We start from the raw sequence: 19,103 nt of genomic DNA on the forward strand, positions 1-19,103 counted from the left end.
TCGCGTTGTCCCGGCATTTTGTCACGGCTCATGGGAGCCTGGGGTCCGCTTGGCAACTAATCCCAGTAATTGGCGTGGGCACTAGTAAACTAAGTAAGTAAGCCTTTAAACGGCACAGGACAACACAAAAGTTGATCCACCATTGGACACCCTTAATCAACGTAACCGAAGGGGGTTAGCTTGCCCTTATTAATAACCGACATTATTGGAACGATAACTTCAGCTCAAACTTTTAAATTGCGATTGATACGCATCCACATATCACATAATAATCTAGACAATAGTAGTTTGTGTTACAAGGGATCAAAATGATATATTTCCGTCAAGGGCGTACATTGAATCCTGAATGAAGCGATGGATTCTGCAATAGAATCCCGAACGTAGTGAGGGATTCTAAAGTAGAATCCTGAGCGTAATGAAGTATGCCAAGTGTTAACGCCCAAGACAAAATAATTTTGATACCGTGTGACACATACTGCCTTTCACATCAACTAATATGAGGAAAATAAAAAAATCTTAGTGTTGACACAATCTGATGCTTAAACAGATTATTTGAGCTAAAACAATAATGTGCAAAAAAATGTAAAAATAGTGTGCTAGAACAGAAAAGTGTTACTTTGATCCCTCCTAGCAGGGAGGAAAAGTGCCACTTTGATCCCTCCTAGCAGGGAAGAAAAAGCTCTTTTCCGAATAGGCGGTGTGAAAAAAAAAAATAAACTATAGGAGTTCCTGTTATTTTACGGGACCGTAGAAGTGTTTCAATGACCTTAAATTCTGTATTATATGAGCTAATATCGTGGGCTAGGCCTTGTATGTGCTATACAGCATACAAAATTTGATCGTGAACCCAAACACCCTCATACTCCAGTTCAAAATTAGAAAAAATTACACGTGGAGCTTTCTATAAATGTTTTTTATCCTGGCAAAATCGAGTGTCTGGCGAAAATGAGATCGACAAGCCAACAAGTAGGCGTGTAACGGCTTATGCCAAACATTTATAGTTAAAAACAAATTTTATTTCACTAATGTCGTCACATGAAGTTTTACGGGTTCATTTTACTATATGTGGGCCGTTTCTCAATCTTTATTTAGGTACTTTATTTTTAACCGACTTCAAATAAAGGAGGAGGTTCTCAATTCGTCGGAACCTTAGTATTCTTTCTTAGATATTTTTTTTAGATTAGCTACCTACTCAAATCTCAAAAAGAATTTTCGTCCCTAAATGCTCTTTCGATACATTTAGGGAGGAAATTTCTCCCTTCTTTTTTCTTATACAGGTTTCATACCTCCAAATTATTACCTTTTCCTTAAACTTGTATTGGCTGTTCGTAAAAAATGTAAAAATTAACAATGTTTGATTAAAAATAGTGTACGTGCTGTATTTTGAGCGCCCATTTCAAAAAGTACCTATTACCTACTCAAACTACTATTAGTTTGGGATGTAGGTAGATGGTTTAACATGTCAAACCGTTTAGGCCTTCTGTCAATCCCGAACTTGATCTAATTATTACAATACGGTTATATGAATAACATAATGATATTTACGAAGTTTTTAGGTATTTCAAGCAATTTGTTTAACTTTAGGTGGTACCTTTGCATAATTAGATCAAGTTCGGGATTGACAGAAGGTCTAAACTTAGAATTTACCTAAACACAATTTCATCAACAACTCACACGATAAAACTGCTCATCAACCCATAAACCGTAAAATAATAAATATAAGAGAAAAAAATATTAAACGTATCCAAAACCATCTAGTACCAATCAGCAACTTTTAAATCTCTCTTGTAGGTACTTTATTTCATAGTTCACGCTGATTTATAAAAAATAACAGTATAATTTATATTTTTCTCAAAATCGCCAAACGCCATGTTTAACCGCGAAATGATGCGCTCATTTTCGATTTGAGTACCTTCGTTTAACTTATATTAAGGCTTAATCGCGCGGATACTATTTTATTTATATAATAGTGTTGTAACCGTAATAAGGTGATAGTGGGGGCCCTATGCCGCTAGCTGCATCCCGCTCGCGCCCGCTACTTATCAATGAAATTCCTGCGCGCCGCTTCAACGGTGCCTCGCGTTCCTTCTGACGTAACAAAATGGCGGCACACATGTGCGACCGAGCATTCCTAAGCGCATCCTTCTAAACGTAATTTAACAAATCCTACGTCATTAGGTAGCTAAAGTTAGCTAATCCGACTAATTAGTCGATTAGTAAAATTTAGATGAAGGTACAATAATGCAAAAAGGAATTTATGTAACTTTTTATTTCTTTCAGGTAAAAATGAACTTTCCAAAGACTTATGGAGCAATTTTCAATTGAATAAAAGATTACATTTTATATTTCTTGGACCTTAGAATGTACTAATTATCATTTGAATGTACGAAATTACAAAATATGATTTAGAACGTCATCTATTAACTATACGATAAGCGCTTGAGCAGTATTAAAAGGCAGAAATACGAGCACTGCCGGTAGATGGCAGCAGTAAACTAGTCGGTGTTGCAGAGATCATATCGTAAACTTTACAAAGGCCACCACTAGATGGCATGAACGTTAAAGTAACAATACCAATTAGGATTTTTCGTCTGAGTTATTTAAAGATCATTAAGATGAACATAATTTAATTTGTTTTCGTATTTGACCACAACGATGGTTTGGATTTCTTATAACATACCTAACAAAGTGGCGGCGCATATTCTTAAGCGGATCCCTCTTATTTAATGTTTTACAATGACTGTTTTATAGTCAAGTAAAAACTAATACACAATGCGACTAATACTATAAGAGCTGGCAAGCTAGTATTGAAAAAAAAAATACAATTCGATTACAGAAATTGATCTGAATTAAAAAAAAAAGCGACATTAGCCGCCATCTATTGACTGTGGAAAATTTTAATCAGCGTTTGCCAAATATTTAGAATACGAACATCGCCGGTAGATGGCAGCACTTAGAAGCGTTTGCTGAACGTGTAGTAAGCTTTGCAAGTGCTAACGCTAGATGGCACGATTCTTTGTATAATAATCCTGCAGAAGACTGCGATGCCGGAGGAAAATGTAGAAACGCTGATTTGGAAATAACTATATGCACGATAACATCCCTGTTTCCACCATAGATAAACACAATCTTGTGTACTGGTGCAAAAGATTCGAAATCAAATGATGACATGACAGCCGTCGGATTTCAAGCTGGAGCTGGCAAGCTAGTATTGAAAAAAAAAAATACAATTCGATTACAGAAATTGATCTGAATTAAAAAAAAAAGCGACATTAGCCGCCATCTATTGACTGGAAAATTTTAATCAGCGTTTGCCAAATATTTAGAATACGAACATCGCCGGTAGATGGCAGCACTTAGAAGCGTTTGCTGAACGTGTAGTAAGCTTTGCAAGTGCTAACGCTAGATGGCACGATTCTTTGTATAATAATCCTGCAGAAGACTGCGATGCCGGAGGAAAATGTAGAAACGCTGATTTGGAAATAACTATATGCACGATAACATCCCTGTTTCCACCATAGATAAACACAATCTTGTGTACTGGTGCAAAAGATTCGAAATCAAATGATGACATGACAGCCGTCGGATTTCAGAGACTTTCCGCGATGGTTTTTTGTGCGATGGCGAAAAGAACGCGTAAATACAACCATGCATCGATCCATGCATGTTGTTGAAAAGTTAGGTACCTATATATCTACAGTTGATTGTACCTACAAGTGTAAACATTCGCGCATGGAAGGTGTTGGGGTTTCTACTGCGATTGTCTCTCTGACCTCCAGCATAAAAGCGACCTTGCGCGCATTAAGATAAAGCTAAAAATCCAACAAACCTGGCGACATGGAAGGAGTTGGCGACGTCATCGCTGGCCGCCGCCGCGCCGAACGACACGCCGACGGCGAGCCCCTCGGGGATGTTGTGCACGGTGATGGCCACCACCAGCAACATGATGCTTTTCCACTGCGATTGTCTCTAACCTAAAAATGACCTTGCGCGCTTTTAGAAAGAGCTCAAAATCCAACAAACCTGGCGACATGGAAGGAGTTGGCGACGTCATCGCTGGCCGCCGCCGCGCCGAACGACACGCCGACGGCGAGCCCCTCGGGAATGTTGTGCACGGTGATGGCCACCACCAGCAACATGATGCGTTTCCACTGCGATTGTCTCTAACCTAAAAATGACCTTGCGCGCTTTTAAAAAGAGCTCAAAATCCAACAAACCTGGCGACATGGAAGGAGTTGGCGACGTCATCGCTGGCCGCCGCCGCGCCGAACGACACGCCGACGGCGAGCCCCTCGGGAATGTTGTGCACGGTGATGGCCACCACCAGCAACATGATGCGCTTCCACTGCGACTGCCGCGCTTCCAGCGAACGCTGGTGGCTGTCGCGGCGGTCGCCCTCGCCGTTCTCTGTTGGTTTCTGAAATGTAAAATAGGCAGTTGAATAACATGTAACATCCAACCCATTCGTGTTGGGTATACAGGGTGGATTTTCTTTTTGGGTCAGTGAGGGCAGCTACCAGATCCCGTGCTGCTACGAGAAAACGGTCTAAGAAGACCTTCCCTCGATTTCAAATTAATGAAGATTGGCTTTTACAGATTTTGGAAAAAACATACAGGGTGCGAGAAAAAGGTCATTTTTGACAAACTTTTTTTTTTGATGCCAATCGATCCCATTCCTATTAAGGATCAAAAGCTTGTATGGAACCAAAAAAAAATTTCCGGCTAGAAAAGCCACAAATCGAGGAAAACTTTTCCCATACAATTTGTATGAAAATGAAAACTTTTATTTTTCACATGCTATTTTTGTATGCCAATCGATTCCATTCCTATCCAGTATCAATAGTTTCTTTGGGGTCAACTTACGGTAATGTACTAAAAAGCCACAAATTAAAGAAAACTTTTTCCATACATTTACTATGGAGAACATGTGAAATTTAATTCACATTTTTCTATCTGGCCAATCAGTCCTGTTACATTTAAGGACCATAATACTGTATGAAGACATTGCTGTAGGACTGATGGGCGAGATAGAAAATTGAGAATAACATTTCACATTTTCCCCATAGTAAATGTATGGAAAAAGTTTTTATTAATTTGTGGCTTTTTAGTACATTACCGTATGTTGACCCCTAGGAAACTATTGATACTGGATAGGAATGGAATCGATTGGCATACAAAAACAGCATGTGAAAAATAAAAGTTTTCATTTTCATACAAATTGTATGGGAAAAGTTTTCCTCGATTAGTGGCTTTTCTAGCCGGAAATTTTTTTTTGGTTCCATACAAGCTTTTGATCCTTAATAGGAATGGGATCGATTGGCATCAAAAAAAAAGTTTGTCAAAAATGACCTTTTTCTCGCACCCTGTATGTTTTTTCCAAAATCTGTAAAAGCCAATCTTCATTAATTTGAAATCGAGGGAAGGTCTTCTTAGACCGTTTTCTCGTAGCAGCACGGGATCTGGTAGCTGCCCTCACTGACCCAAAAAGAAAATCCACCCTGTATAACTCGACAATGTCCAAAAAAGCCGACAAAGGTTAACTGGAAGAGATCCCTCATAGGGATAAATTCGCCTTTGTACTTCTCATTACTTGTATGTTATTTTTAATATGTCTTTTTTCTACAATAAAGAGTTTACTACTACTACTACTAAAAGCCGAGCGGCGGTTTTTAGGTTTCACAAGCAATTTTAATACGTCACTTCCATATCTGAGACTTATCTTACGATACCTCATAGTTACATTGCTAGACAAAATGCTTATCTTTTTCTAATAAAAAAAAAATACAAGGTTGGAGGCATTAAAAATATCTTTAGTTGTAATCTTTTCAACTTTGAACATAAACAGTAGTTCTATGGGTGTTGTCTCTTATCGGTACCTTCAATAAGTGTACCTTGAGCACATAATCAAATATTAACCGACTCATGGTTTATTATGTTTGTACATAATAATACTAGATTTTGCCCTGTGCGCGGGGCCCGAGGGCCCCGCGGTGTGCGTGTTGTTTGTTGTTGTTGTTGTTGTGTAGTTGGTGCTGTTGTTGGTGCTGTAGTAATTTGTTTTCCAAAGGGAAAAAGAAATAAAGTTGTACTTTTGCTAGAAAGAAAAGATCCGCATGCGAGCACTTCATTCCCGCAGCTCGGCCTTCGGCCTCGCGTGCTTGGGAAACCGTAAGGGACGCTCCGGGCCTTCGGCCCTACGCGGAGCTCGGCCTTCGGCCTTCGCTGGGTTTCGAAGCTCAGCGTCGGGCCTTCGGCCCGCCGCTTCGCTTATTAAAACACTTGGGGAGGGTTGGTTTTGCTTGGGAGCGTAAGCGGGAAGTTGAAGCTTAAACACGACCCAATAGTAAAAGTGTCTTGACAAGCTCACGTCGGGCCTACGGCCTACGGCCTTCGGCCCGCCGTTTCGCTTGTCTAAGCCACTTTTACTATTGGGTCGTGTTTAAGCTCCAACTTCCCCCTCTCGTGTGACGCTTCGGGCCTTCGGCCCTACGCGGAGCTCGACCTTCGGCCTTCGCGAGCCTCGACGCTTCGCCGCCGGGCCTTCGGCCCGATGGCTCGCTTATCAAGACAGTTGACTTGGTAGAACGCTTGGAAGCGCTGCATTCACGCAGCTCGGCCTTCGGCCTCGCTTTAAATTACTGAGGGTTGCACGCTTTGGAGTCGGGGTGAAGGCTCCGGGCCTTCGGCCCTCCGCCGGGGTCGGCCTTCGGCCTCCCGGCCTGAAGCTCGCCCTTGGGGCTCGCTTAACCTACTTGGAAATTTGACTTTTGCCCCTGCCCGCGCCGTTTTGGACTTTTCCAAAAAAATTTTTTTACATAGTAATCTTGGGCCCCCAGGCTCGCCGCGTGCCAAATCTCAGCGCGCTCGGACCAACTTGAAAAAAAAAAAAAAAAAAGACGGCGATTTTAAATTTTTTTAAATGCTTTTTGTTTTGTCTCGGGGCCCTCTATGACATTTGGTCGAGCACCCCCCACCCATCTCGCACCGTTTTAGAGCTGCCATACAAAAATAAAATTGCTATTTTCTCCGCCATCTTGGGACTTTTCCAAAAATTTTTTTTTTCATACAAATCTTTAGGCCTCTATCTCCCGCCATGCCAAATCTCAGCGCGCTCGGACCAACTTGAAAAAATTTAAAAAAAAAAGTCGGCCATTTTGATTTTTTTTTAATGCAGTTTGTTTTGTCTCGGGGCCCTCTATGACATTTGGTCGAGCACCCCCCACCTATCTGGCACCGTTTAAAAGTTGCCATACAAAATAAAAGTGACCAGATTTTCCGCAATTGAAACATTTTTCAAAAAAATTTTTCTTCATAGGAATCTAGGGGACCCCGAGTTTCCGGGAGCAAAATTTCAGCGCGCTAGGACAAACTTGAAAAAATAAAAAAAAAAAAGTCGGCCCGTTTGAAAAAAAAATGGCGGCTTCAAAAACTGCCAGGGTCCCTCTATGACATTTGGTCGAGCACCCCCCACCTAGGTCTCACCGTTTGGCCGGGCCGTCAAACATTTTTCTGACCGAGAGCGGTAGACCAAATGTCAGATTTTTCTGGAGGTCACCGAGCCGCCCTCTATACGACCGTACCATAGTCAAATACCCCCCGAACCCCCTTCCGGGAGATCAATTGATCATCAGTCAGTCGTGTTGCAGCTTTATATATATATCAAATCAGACGTAACATACCTTTAACCGGGAAGTTAGGTATGTACCAGACAATAGGGTAAAAAAAACTGTTGAAGACTTTTACTATAAGTAGTTCGTTTTTTTAGCCTTAGAAAAAAGGTAAACAATCTTGACGTGTATTTTTATTGAAAAACACTTTTGAAAAATAAGTCACGTAAATATATTATGTAACAATAATTATGAATCATAAACGATATTTACATTATTTTGCTGTCATAAGTATATTTAGGTATTGATTTTTAAAAAGCGGTTTTCAATTAAAATACACGTCAAGATCGCGTAGTATTTTTCTAATGCTAAAAAAAACGAACTATACCGTGCCGAATTCGTGTGAACATAATTATGTAATCATGCATAGACCCCGGGCAAGGTACAACTTGAGAATTTATCCTCACCGGATATTGCCGGCTATTACTCGTAAGATGTTTAAAGGATATATTTATATCGTGAAGCTTTGTTATTGTCAGCTGCCACTTCGTTGTTATGAAAGTAGATCTTATAAAATAATTTACGTACATTACAATTTCCTTTATCCACTATTACAATTTTTGTATAGGTAGGTACAGTATCTACCTATACAAAAATTGTAATAGTGGATAAATAAAGGAAATTGTAATGTACTAGGAACGTTATCTTTTTAGAGCATAATGGTGTTAGAAGGAAAACAGTTTTTATGCTTTTTAAGATAAGAGAACTATGTATATAAAACACCCAGCCACATAATTATCGTATTAATAATTATTAATTAGCACGAACTTACTATTCTATTACCTACTAATAGAGAAACTGCAGAGTTACGAAAATCGATACTGAACACTACTCCGGTGTTAATTATACTACAAATGTCCTACTTTGTAATTAATTTCCCTCGTGAACTATTGAAACACGTGAAAGTGTGTGGTTGGCAGAAAAATACTTCGATACTCTTTTAATTCTCTATGCCTAGTTATTTTAACTTCAATTTATTATTGTTTTTTTCGTTAGACTGACTTTTAAGCAGAATGTTACATCTTGCAAATATAAACTTACCGATATATACGCACCGCAGGTCCAACGCCAAAGACGTATTTATCGGTCATAGACCACAGAGCAACAATATGCATAAAGTTCAATTTCAGTTTAGACACAGCTTTTGTGTTTGACACGGCGTCGAAAAGGTTAAATAGTAGGTAGCGCCTTTATTAAAACTCTAAAACCCTCAATTAGTTCATTTATGTTTTATCCTTTTCTTACAAATACACATAGGGGCTGTTCATAAATTACGTCATCTATTTTTGACGATTTTTGACCCCAAATCAAAATCATCCAAAAATCATGCTAAAAATGACCCCGTTTCCTCCTATGTCATGCTACCATCATCCGATGTCCAGATTCTTGCAAATGAATAAATGATTAACACAAGTCAAAATGACAGACTAAACAGATTAATAGCTAATGGCACAATGTGTTACCGAGAGCGAGTGCTGCGAGTGGTGGTGCCGCCGGCGCTGCGCCGAGTGCTGGCTGTTGATGCAGTCCGCGAAGTCGGCCGGCTGCACCGGGTCTAGCGTGACCACGCTCGTGGGCACCTGCGGCCGGTTCAGCGCCGCCATCATTTCCAAGGTTATTAATAGCTAATGCCACAATGTGTTACCGAGAGCGAGTGCTGCGAGTGGTGGTGCCGCCGCCGCTGCGCCGAGTGCTGGCTGTTGATGCAGTCCGCGAAGTCGGCCGGCTGCACCGGGTCTAGCGTGACCACGCTCGTGGGCACCTGCGGCCGGTTCAGCGCCGCCATCATTTCCAAGCTTATTAATAGCTAATGCCACAATGTGTTACCGAGAGCGAGTGCTGCGAGTGGTGGTGCCGCCGCCGCTGCGCCGAGTGCTGACTGTTGATGCAGTCCGCGAAGTCGGCCGGCTGCACCGGGTCTAGCGTGACCACGCTCGTGGGCACCTGCGGCCGGTTCAGCGCCGCCATCATTTCCAAGGTTATTAATAGCTAATGCCACAATGTGTTACCGAGAGCGAGTGCTGCGAGTGGTGGTGCCGCCGCCGCTGCGCCGAGTGCTGGCTGTTGATGCAGTCCGCGAAGTCGGCCGGCTGCACCGGGTCTAGCGTGACCACGCTCGTGGGCACCTGCGGCCGGTTCAGCGCCGCCATCATTTCCAAGTCCTCTATTTTCTCTTTGCCTTCTTTACTTTTTGTTATAGCTGGGGAAAGAAACATACAAATTTATGAATTATACTCGTTTAGGTAACTTATACTCGTATTATAGAAAATGTACCTACTAATATTATAACATCGGTGACACTGTTACCTAAGATAGAAGCGATCAAATTAGTTAAAATATATAATACCTACACGGCCTTATTTCTATGAAATTAAAGTGGCATGTAGGTACATATTTTTAGATTTTTTGACAAATTAATAACGTCGAGATATTAGGCCATGATCATAGAGATATACAGGGTGGATTTTCTTTTTGGGTCAGTGAGGGCAGCTACCAGATCCCGTGCTGCTACGAGAAAACGGTCTAAGAAGACCTTCCCTCGATTTCAAATTAATAAAGATTGGCTTTTACAGATTTTGGAAAAAACATACAGGGTGCGAGAAAAAGGTCATTTTTGACAAACTTTTTTTTTTATGCCAATCGATCCCATTCCTATTAAGGATCAAAAGCTTGTATGGAACCAAAAAAAAATTTCCGGCTAGAAAAGCCACAAATCGAGGAAAACTTTTCCCATACAATTTGTATGAAAATGAAAACTTTTATTTTTCACATGCTATTTTTGTATGCCAATCGATTCCATTCCTATCCAGTATCAATAGTTTCTTTGGGGTCAACTTACGGTAATGTACTAAAAAGCCACAAATTAAAGAAAACTTTTTCCATACATTTACTATGGAGAACATGTGAAATTTAATGCACATTTTTCTATCTGGCCAATCAGTCCTGTTACATTTAAGGACCATAATACTGTATGAAGACATTGCTGTAGGACTGATGGGCGAGATAGAAAATTGAGAATAACATTTCACATTTTCCCCATAGTAAATGTATGGAAAAAGTTTTTATTAATTTGTGGCTTTTTAGTACATTACCGTAAGTTGACCCCTAGGAAACTATTGATACTGGATAGGAATGGAATCGATTGGCATACAAAAACAGCATGTGAAAAATAAAAGTTTTCATTTTCATACAAATTGTATGGGAAAAGTTTTCCTCGATTAGTGGCTTTTCTAGCCGGAAATTTTTTTTTGGTTCCATACAAGCTTTTGATCCTTAATAGGAATGGGATCGATTGGCATAAAAAAAAAAGTTTGTCAAAAATGACCTTTTTCTCGCACCCTGTATGTTTTTTCCAAAATCTGTAAAAGCCAATCTTCATTAATTTGAAATCGAGGGTAGGTCTTCTTAGACCGTTTTCTCGTAGCAGCACGGGATCTGGTAGCTGCCCTCACTGACCCAAAAAGAAAATCCACCCTGTATAGTAAGACAAGAGTGCTCACTCCATACATCAGTTAGACTATTAATTTCAGTGTCTACATCTAGCATCGAGTAGCGGAACTGTCAGTACTGCTACTTGACAATAGATGTAGCAGTACTGATAGTTCCGCTACTCGATGCTAGATGCTAATAGTCTTTTTGGTACTAAAACTGATGTATGGAGTGAGCAATCTATGTATTTTTTTCTCTATGGCCATGATTGTACTCGTATAAATTGAAAATGCTTCGATCATTCGCTTTTTTATGTAAAAACCATATTGAATCTGTGGTATAAATGAGTAGAACCTAATTTAAATAGGCCATCTGATATTAAATCCTATTTTCGATTTTAAAAACTTTTATCCGTTACTAAATTTACAATCGATGCATAAAATTAAATCAACATATAAGTGTAGGTATAATAATCAATTTAACGACACGTGCATTGACGTCATTTAAAACAAAGAGGCATACGTTCAGTTTTAAACAAACTCCATAGATAAAAAGCACATAATAATGAGATATTATTCTCAAACGTGCAATCGATGTAACAAAATGATATCGCAGAACGCAACACACTGTTACTTATAACATCAACCGTAAGCATATCTAGATTTGATATAGATGACTATGTAAAAGCGAAAATATATCCATTGAAGCGCGACATAGGTAGGTTTAGGTAATCAGGAATGGCTAAATGTACTAGGTATCCTAAAGGCCTACGTAAGGTGCAAAATGCAGTCTGTTATACACAAAATCCCATGACTTGAGCGGAGCGGGAACAATTTCATATGATTATATGTGGCTTTCCATTAGAGAAGGCTCCTTTCATCATGCACATGGAGCATAAGGACCCAATAGGCATGGAACGCCACATATCGCTGAAGATTGCATAATTAGCACGAGTAATGAGTGATGCCGACTGCAGCCGGGTAGATAAATAAGGAGGCAAATTCAGATACATAAAGTATGATGCCAATTCGATTCCTAAATCAGTCATGCAATCGAATTAATGAGCGCGAGGGTGACGCAGAGATTGAAACAAATTGATATCATATTTCACACATCTAAATACGCCTAAAGACCGCGATAACTTATTTAGATATACAGGATATTTTCACATTCCCGTCCCACATTCATTTAAATCGGCGTATTATTTGAACGAAACTGCCTTTGTCCTTGTTACAAACGTAATGACGACATATATCACTATAAGTAAGGCATAAAGTCGTTCATTGTCAGCGATGATAAGCGCTGCCTTATGATAGTTCGTCGCCAGTAGTTAATTGTAAGCCCTGATAAGATACTAATCTTTGAATGCAAAGATTTTTATTTCCTTGGTAATAACAAAAGGGTTGGCATTTCATCTCTTGTTATGATAATGAGAAACTAAACATTGGCTTGATTAGCATCTACGTGACTTGAACTACGTAGTTAATTAATAGCAATAAATGTTATAATTAAAACAGCTACCAACGAATAGTCGGTAAATAGTTTTAAAGTAAATAAAACTTAGTATCAGCCCACGCTAAAAATGCATTATTATATTTCACACCATAAACAAAAATGTCGTATTTTGGGGTTGATCCAGCGATAAAAAGAGCAGCACTGATAATTAAATGTTACCAAATATATGCAATTAATTTCCTTTTAAATAATAAGAAAACATATTTCTTTAATGTCTGTTATTCCATTCAATAAAACAAAATAAAAACTAATTGGAAACTTGTGTACCATACAATGTAATGTGTGTATGATACACAGTGTACCATTGGCCTAGAAAACTTTAAAAAAAGAAATCAAGTTGGATACATTAGTCTCATATACCGAAGCCATGTTTCTATTTCAATATGACAAGGTTCCAATAAAGCAACATAGTCGCTACTTATATATGACATAGGCATACAAGGGTGTGACATGTTGATGCAATAAGGTACTGCATAAACAGCTTATCAGCATTTAAACATCTATCAGTTAGTCTGAACCACTGACTGCCCAGACACTAAACACACAATTCATATTTGTACAGTATTCAAACCTTTTTATCCCACGATATATTATATGAGTACCTACAGTCACACTCTGACAACACCGATTGTCGTATGTGTGGCGAATAGGGCTTGCAAATATTCGAAACTTTCAGATATTCGAATATTCGACTTTTTCTGACGACGTATTCGAATATTCGAATAATTATTCGAATATTATAAAAAATAAGAAAAGGAACGAGAAATCGGTTTAATATCGTTTTATTCAAAAGCTTTTTTCACATATTGCTAAAACTAAGGATATTTGGCAGAAATCCACTTAATTGACTAGATTTTATCATCCTACTATTTATAAGATGCCCACATTTATAAAAACAAGTAAAACGCCAAAATTAGACGTATTTAATATTTCTAGATAAAACTTATTATAAATGCGTCGTTGCGTGAAATAATATAACTTTAACCATCCAAACACCTAGGTATCTATGTAAGATATTTTTTTTAGTAAGTAATTATTTTCCGATTTAAATTAACTTGTAATCACTCAGAGACCTGTAAAAAGGCCTTTAATTTCATTGTATTTGGAATCTTTATTGACTTTATTTGTTTTGGCAAGTTATTATTCCTAATGGTCGGCTAATTATATAATATTGGAATATTTAAGGGAAAAAGTTAGTTGAGTACTGGGTGGATTATTCGTCAGCTAAAGGTGCATGGTTAGATTACCAAGTTGGACAGGTTTGGTATGATTAAATTTGAGAATTGCGATAAGTGCGAAGGTTTAGACTTCAAAAATTCGCTTAACGTACGCTTGTACTGAATAAACAGAATGACCCTTTAACTTAAAACTTACGCACCGTAAAAATAACATACTTTTCTGTATTCACTGTATTCACGAAGTCTATCGAGAGGAATACAGTAAAAATATTATTTCCTTCGTGTTTGGGTACCTACCGTTCCTCATTCACTGTAAATACCCGTAAAACACACAGAAACTGTAACTACAGCGGATAACATAGATTTTTTAATAGTAATAAAAAATATTCGAATATTCGAAACCTGAGCGGCCGAATATTCGAATATCAAAACAGGTCGAATATTCGACAAATTCGAATATTCGAATATTCGAATTGCAAGCCCTAGTGGCGAAGAGGAAGAGACAGTAAAACACCTAATGTGTAAATGTCACACCCTCGCCAGACAAAGAATGAAGGACTTTGGAGCAGGATACCTGGAACCAAAGGACTTTGAAACGCTACCCATGAGCTCCATCATCCGACACATGGATATGGTGGGAAAAACTCTTGAGTAGTTGACGGATGTTTTCTAGGGGGTAATTGCACAAAAGATCCCTATGGGTCTAAGTGTATCAAGGACCCCCGAAAACAATAAGATAAGATAAGACCAGCCCTAGTAGCACGGTCGCATTTTTATCATTTATCACCATGCCTGTCACGTTCTAACAAGTATGTAAGTGCGAAAGTGACGGGCTTAGTGATAGTGGATAAAAATGGAACCGTGCTGAGCCCGCTACAGTCAACATCAGTAGCGGAATATTCTACATATGAAAGACATGTCTCATTTTGTTAAGCTATTAGAGAATGGTATACTTATAGATACTTTTGCATATTGTTGCATGAAAAACTTCAACCACTCTATAATCAACCATAATAACTTTTCATAAATACTACAATACTGTAATGGAAAGTATTAGTATTATGAGAGACTACACAACTTGACTTCATCCAATGCACAACTTGTTTTTAGGGTTCCGTACCCAAAGGGTAAAAACGGGACCCTATTACTAAGACTCCGCTGTCCGTCCGTCCGTCCGTCCGTCCGTCTGTCACCAGGCTGTATCTCACGAACCGTGATAGCTAGACAGTTGAAATTTTCACAGATGATGTATTTCTGTTGCCGCTATAACAACAAATACTAAAAACAGAATAAAATAAAGATTTAAGTGGGGCTCCCATACACCAAACGTGATTTTTGACCGAAGTTAAGCAACGTTGGGCGGGGTCAGTACTTGGATGGGTGACCGTTTTTTTGCTTGTTTTGCTCTATTTTTTGTTGATGGTGCGGAACCCTCCGTGCGCGAGTCCGACTCGCACTTGGCCGGTTTTTTTTACTATCACCTCAGAAAACAAACATACAAATGTACACGTCTGATTTGGTATTATGAATATTAAAAAAAAATACAACTAAATTGATAACCTCCTCCTTTTGAGATTTGGAAGTCGGGTGAAAAGTCATGGCTAAGTAATTTTTATTTAATTATAATAAATAATGTATAGACATATTTTGAAAGATATGCATTATGAAATGCATATCTTTCAAAATATGAATTGAAAAGCATTGTGTGCAGATTTTTTAATTTGGAACAGATTATGAAACTAATTGAATTTTATGCTGGCTTTCAATTTCAAACAGAATACATAATTATTGGCATATTGTTTCACAGTGCAATGCTTTAATAGAATAAATATTTACTTGGCAAATTAATTAGAGGTGAAATGATGATAAGTACATAAAATCTTTTTTTTATCCTAGATGTTGAATTATTAAGCCTTCATAGGACAACAGCAACACACATGCCATACAAATACTTCCAACCAACAAACAAAAAAATATATTATACATATACCAAAAACTATTATTTGAAATCAAATCTGTTACCAGAAATGCTGAATCACCAAATGATTGACTATCATCTGCTTTTAGTGTTACCACATGTGCGCATGCATTTTATGTAATTAATTAAAAACAGAATGAATATCATTGGACTGGCTTCCAATCCCTCAACTAACATAGGTACTATAGAAATACAGTCAGATTAATGATACTAAATCTTTTTGTGAAATACTTAGTGTTAAATTTGATCTGTATGGTAATACAATGTCATTATGGAATAATCATCATCTTCCTCGCGTTGTCCCGGCATTTTGCCACTGCTCATCGGAGCCTGGGGTGCGCTTGGCAACTAATCCCAGTAATTGGCGTGGGCACTAGTTTTTACGAAAGCGACTGCCATCTGACCTTCCAACCCAGAGGGTAAACTAGGCCCTTATTGGGATTAGTCCGGTTTCCTCACGATGTTTTCCTTCACCGAAAAGCATTATGGAATAATATTAACATCAATAAATTGCTCTGATAATTAGATTAAAATTACCTATGTAATACCTAATTACTATTCATAAGTGCTTGTTGCTAGGCCTACATGAATAAAGTATATTTGAAATATTTGAAATTTGAAATAAATTGAGTGACTATTTAACTATGGATAAAATACATGACAGTGTTGTTCAAACAACTGAATATGTATAATATCAGCAACCATGCGGCCATATATACCCAAATGTTTGTGTTGACTTTCTTTCTTAATAGCACAAACAAAAAAAAAGCATCCATAGTATGTTATTACAAACCACCAAGTAAAAGATTAATACAAAAACATATATATTTGAAATTGTATGGTACTTACACATCATCATGTTGGTTGAATTGAGTCCCAAATAGTCTAAGAATACATCTGTTCCAAATACAAATACAGCTCCAAGAAGGAATCCCGCAGCAACAGGCAGGAAAGCATAATTGCCATATATCCCCTGTTTCTCACAAAGTGTTATTGCTGGGTCTAACAGTGACCAGTATGACGCCGCAGTCATGACACCAGCCGCAAAACCAAGTGAAACATCAAGAAGTTTTCTCTGCAATGAAACATGTTCATTTAGCATACCGAATCACAGTATCATGCGTATAATAAGTGTGATAAATTTACAGTTTATTGAGTGGGATGAAAATTCAATTGGTAGCAAATGATTCAGACGTTCCTCTCATCTCACTACCCATCGTAAGAAACTCACGAGAGATTTGTGATTAGTGTGCAATGTTCAATGTTACTGTCATATTTGTAACTACACCAAATCATTCATTAAAGTTTTTAATTATTTTAGTGCATGAGCATATCATATAATTCTTATCTTTGGAGAGTTTCATAACTAAGTTGAAATAAGTTTCGTACCTGTTTTCCTCGTACAAAAAATACTAAAGAAGCGCCGGCTGCTGTGAGTCCCCACGTCAAGAGTGTCCCCAGAAGGGCTTGGGTCACTGCCCCGTACCCTTCAATCATCTTGAATTATGTCTTTAAGTAACTAATTTGCATATTAAGAACTCTCGGTTGTACATCTCTTCCACGCGAGATGTTTTTAAATTAAATGCAGCTAAACATGTCCTATTTATATACCTCGCGGGACTGAGTCTACGTGCGTGTATCAACTGTCACTGTCATTAAACGTCACTTGACTTTATTTTAAACAACTACGGCTTGGATGCGAGTCTTTTAAGCCTCTGTCGATAGAAAAAGTTTGGTATGTATGGTGGCTGGTCAACCAAACCTTGTCAGTAAAAAAAGGCGCGAAATTCAAATTTTCTATGGGACGATATCCCTTCGCGCCTACATTTTTCAAATTTGCCGCGTTGTTCTGTCAAGATCTGGTTGACCAAGTATATATAGCTGGTCAAGCCAATCTTGTCAGTAAAAGGCGCGAAATTCAAATTTTCTATGGAACGATATCCCTTCGGGCCTACATTTTTCAAACGTGCCGCCTTTTTCTACTGTCAAGATCTGCTTGACCATTATATATGTATCGTTTGAATGAATCTCCGGTTTCGTTTAATTTTATTTTACCTACTTACTAACTCGTTATGGCAAATAAAACTAGCAATAATAATGATTTTGTCGTTCAATATCCTGCGAATTTGAGCAGGAACGGGCGCCAACGGTCGTATGTCATCCTTCGGTTGCGTTCGTTGTACGGATGTATCTCCTACCCGTTTACATTCTCGTGCGAGCCGCGAGCCGAGCCACGAGCCGCGGATGTAAACAGCTATCCGAAGACCAACTAGCGAAGGCAATATCTGAATACGCTACCCTTGGTTCGCATTAATTAAAGGCTTACTTATAACCCACCTTATAATTATAAATTATACGCGTCATTATTATACACGGAGATGTGTAGACAGTGGTAGCTAGGTGGCAAAGGGCCCTGGGGCAAACGAAAACCTATACCTATATCGCCGTGTGCCTGCTACACTGCCACATCTCAAAAAACCGTTTTTACGAGAAATCGCGTCTCAAAGTTGTGAGAGTATAGTTCAGGGTGTTTAATAGGATCTTACTCCTTTAGTTTTAGGTCTATGAATTTAAAATTTAGCTTTTTTTACTCGGAATGATATAACCCTCCTTATGACCACGCCACTTTTTAAAAGAAATGTATATTTTTTAAGACACAAGGCCCGAAAGACAGGTATTTAGAGTTGTGGCCGTATTGCAGAAACGTTTTTTAAAGATTTTGAGATGCGGCCAAATTTAAACAAAATTATTGGATAAAGGTTACCATGCAAATATAAATAAAAACACCAAAATAGTTAAAATCCCTTTATTTTATCAACTTTGATAGGAACAAGATCACTGTACGCGATATTATGTGTAACTAGCTTATAATCAGCAACATTATACCATGTCATTACCAAATAATATTAATTGTTTAAAAGGTTCTTTATAAGATTTGAACAAATAAAACTTTGAAACTTCTTTTTTAAAACATTCAAAATAATAAAAAGTATTTAGAATACCTACTATATTATAAAATAAGAAATCAAAACACAATACTGTTCCTTGCTAATTTGTGAAATCAACATCTTTTTTAAGAACATTGCAGGCAATTTATTTATTATAATGTATTCAGTAAGTTAATTCTTACAAGTAGGTAACTTCTTATAAGTAATCAGTACAAGAAATAACGAATATCACAATGTATTTCAACTTAGCACTAATAAAAAAAGCGTTGATATACAAAATATTGTGTTTTCGTTACTTTAGTAGAATCAACGTATGTAATAATCAGTCTTCTTTAAGTAGACTTACAAAATACAAAGGTAGTAAATTGCTGTATATTTTCCTTTAAAA

At 38.1% G+C, this 19,103-nt stretch overlaps 3 protein-coding genes across 4 annotated transcripts in view; all 3 read right to left on the reverse strand.

Annotated features, from left to right (window-relative positions):
- The window catches only part of LOC134652421 (zinc transporter ZIP11-like), a 61,047-nt gene extending 57,085 nt beyond the window's left edge, over positions 1-3,962 (reverse strand). Inside the window, exon 1 of the mRNA XM_063507609.1 lies at positions 3,830-3,962. Coding sequence (XP_063363679.1) covers positions 3,830-3,945 — 116 coding nt within the window. The 5' untranslated portion in view covers positions 3,946-3,962. The remainder of the gene's footprint in view (positions 1-3,829) is intronic.
- A 205-nt stretch (positions 3,963-4,167) lies between these two features.
- Positions 4,168-9,457, reverse strand: LOC134652422 (uncharacterized). Of its 2 annotated transcripts, none has more exons than XM_063507611.1 (2): positions 9,313-9,457; positions 4,168-4,417 (listed from the first exon to the last, which is right to left on the reverse strand). In XM_063507611.1, exons 1-2 carry the CDS (start codon positions 9,454-9,456, stop codon positions 4,202-4,204), a joined length of 360 nt encoding a protein of 119 aa, XP_063363681.1. In that variant the 5' UTR covers position 9,457; the 3' UTR covers positions 4,168-4,201. The 2 variants fall into 2 exon arrangements, with proteins under 2 accessions (XP_063363681.1, XP_063363680.1); XM_063507610.1 differs by lacking the exon at positions 9,313-9,457 and adding an exon at positions 9,131-9,277.
- A 192-nt stretch (positions 9,458-9,649) lies between these two features.
- On the reverse strand, positions 9,650-17,410 carry LOC134652266 (zinc transporter ZIP11-like). Its single transcript, XM_063507438.1, has 3 exons — positions 17,157-17,410; positions 16,617-16,842; positions 9,650-9,867 (listed from the first exon to the last, which is right to left on the reverse strand). The coding sequence occupies exons 1-3, from the start codon at positions 17,262-17,264 to the stop codon at positions 9,650-9,652; spliced, it is 552 nt and encodes a 183-aa protein (XP_063363508.1). The 5' UTR covers positions 17,265-17,410.
- Between the last annotated feature and the right edge of the window lie 1,693 nt (positions 17,411-19,103).

Source organism: Cydia amplana, chromosome 11, assembly GCF_948474715.1.
Source record: "Cydia amplana chromosome 11, ilCydAmpl1.1, whole genome shotgun sequence".
NCBI lineage: Eukaryota > Metazoa > Arthropoda > Insecta > Lepidoptera > Tortricidae > Cydia > Cydia amplana.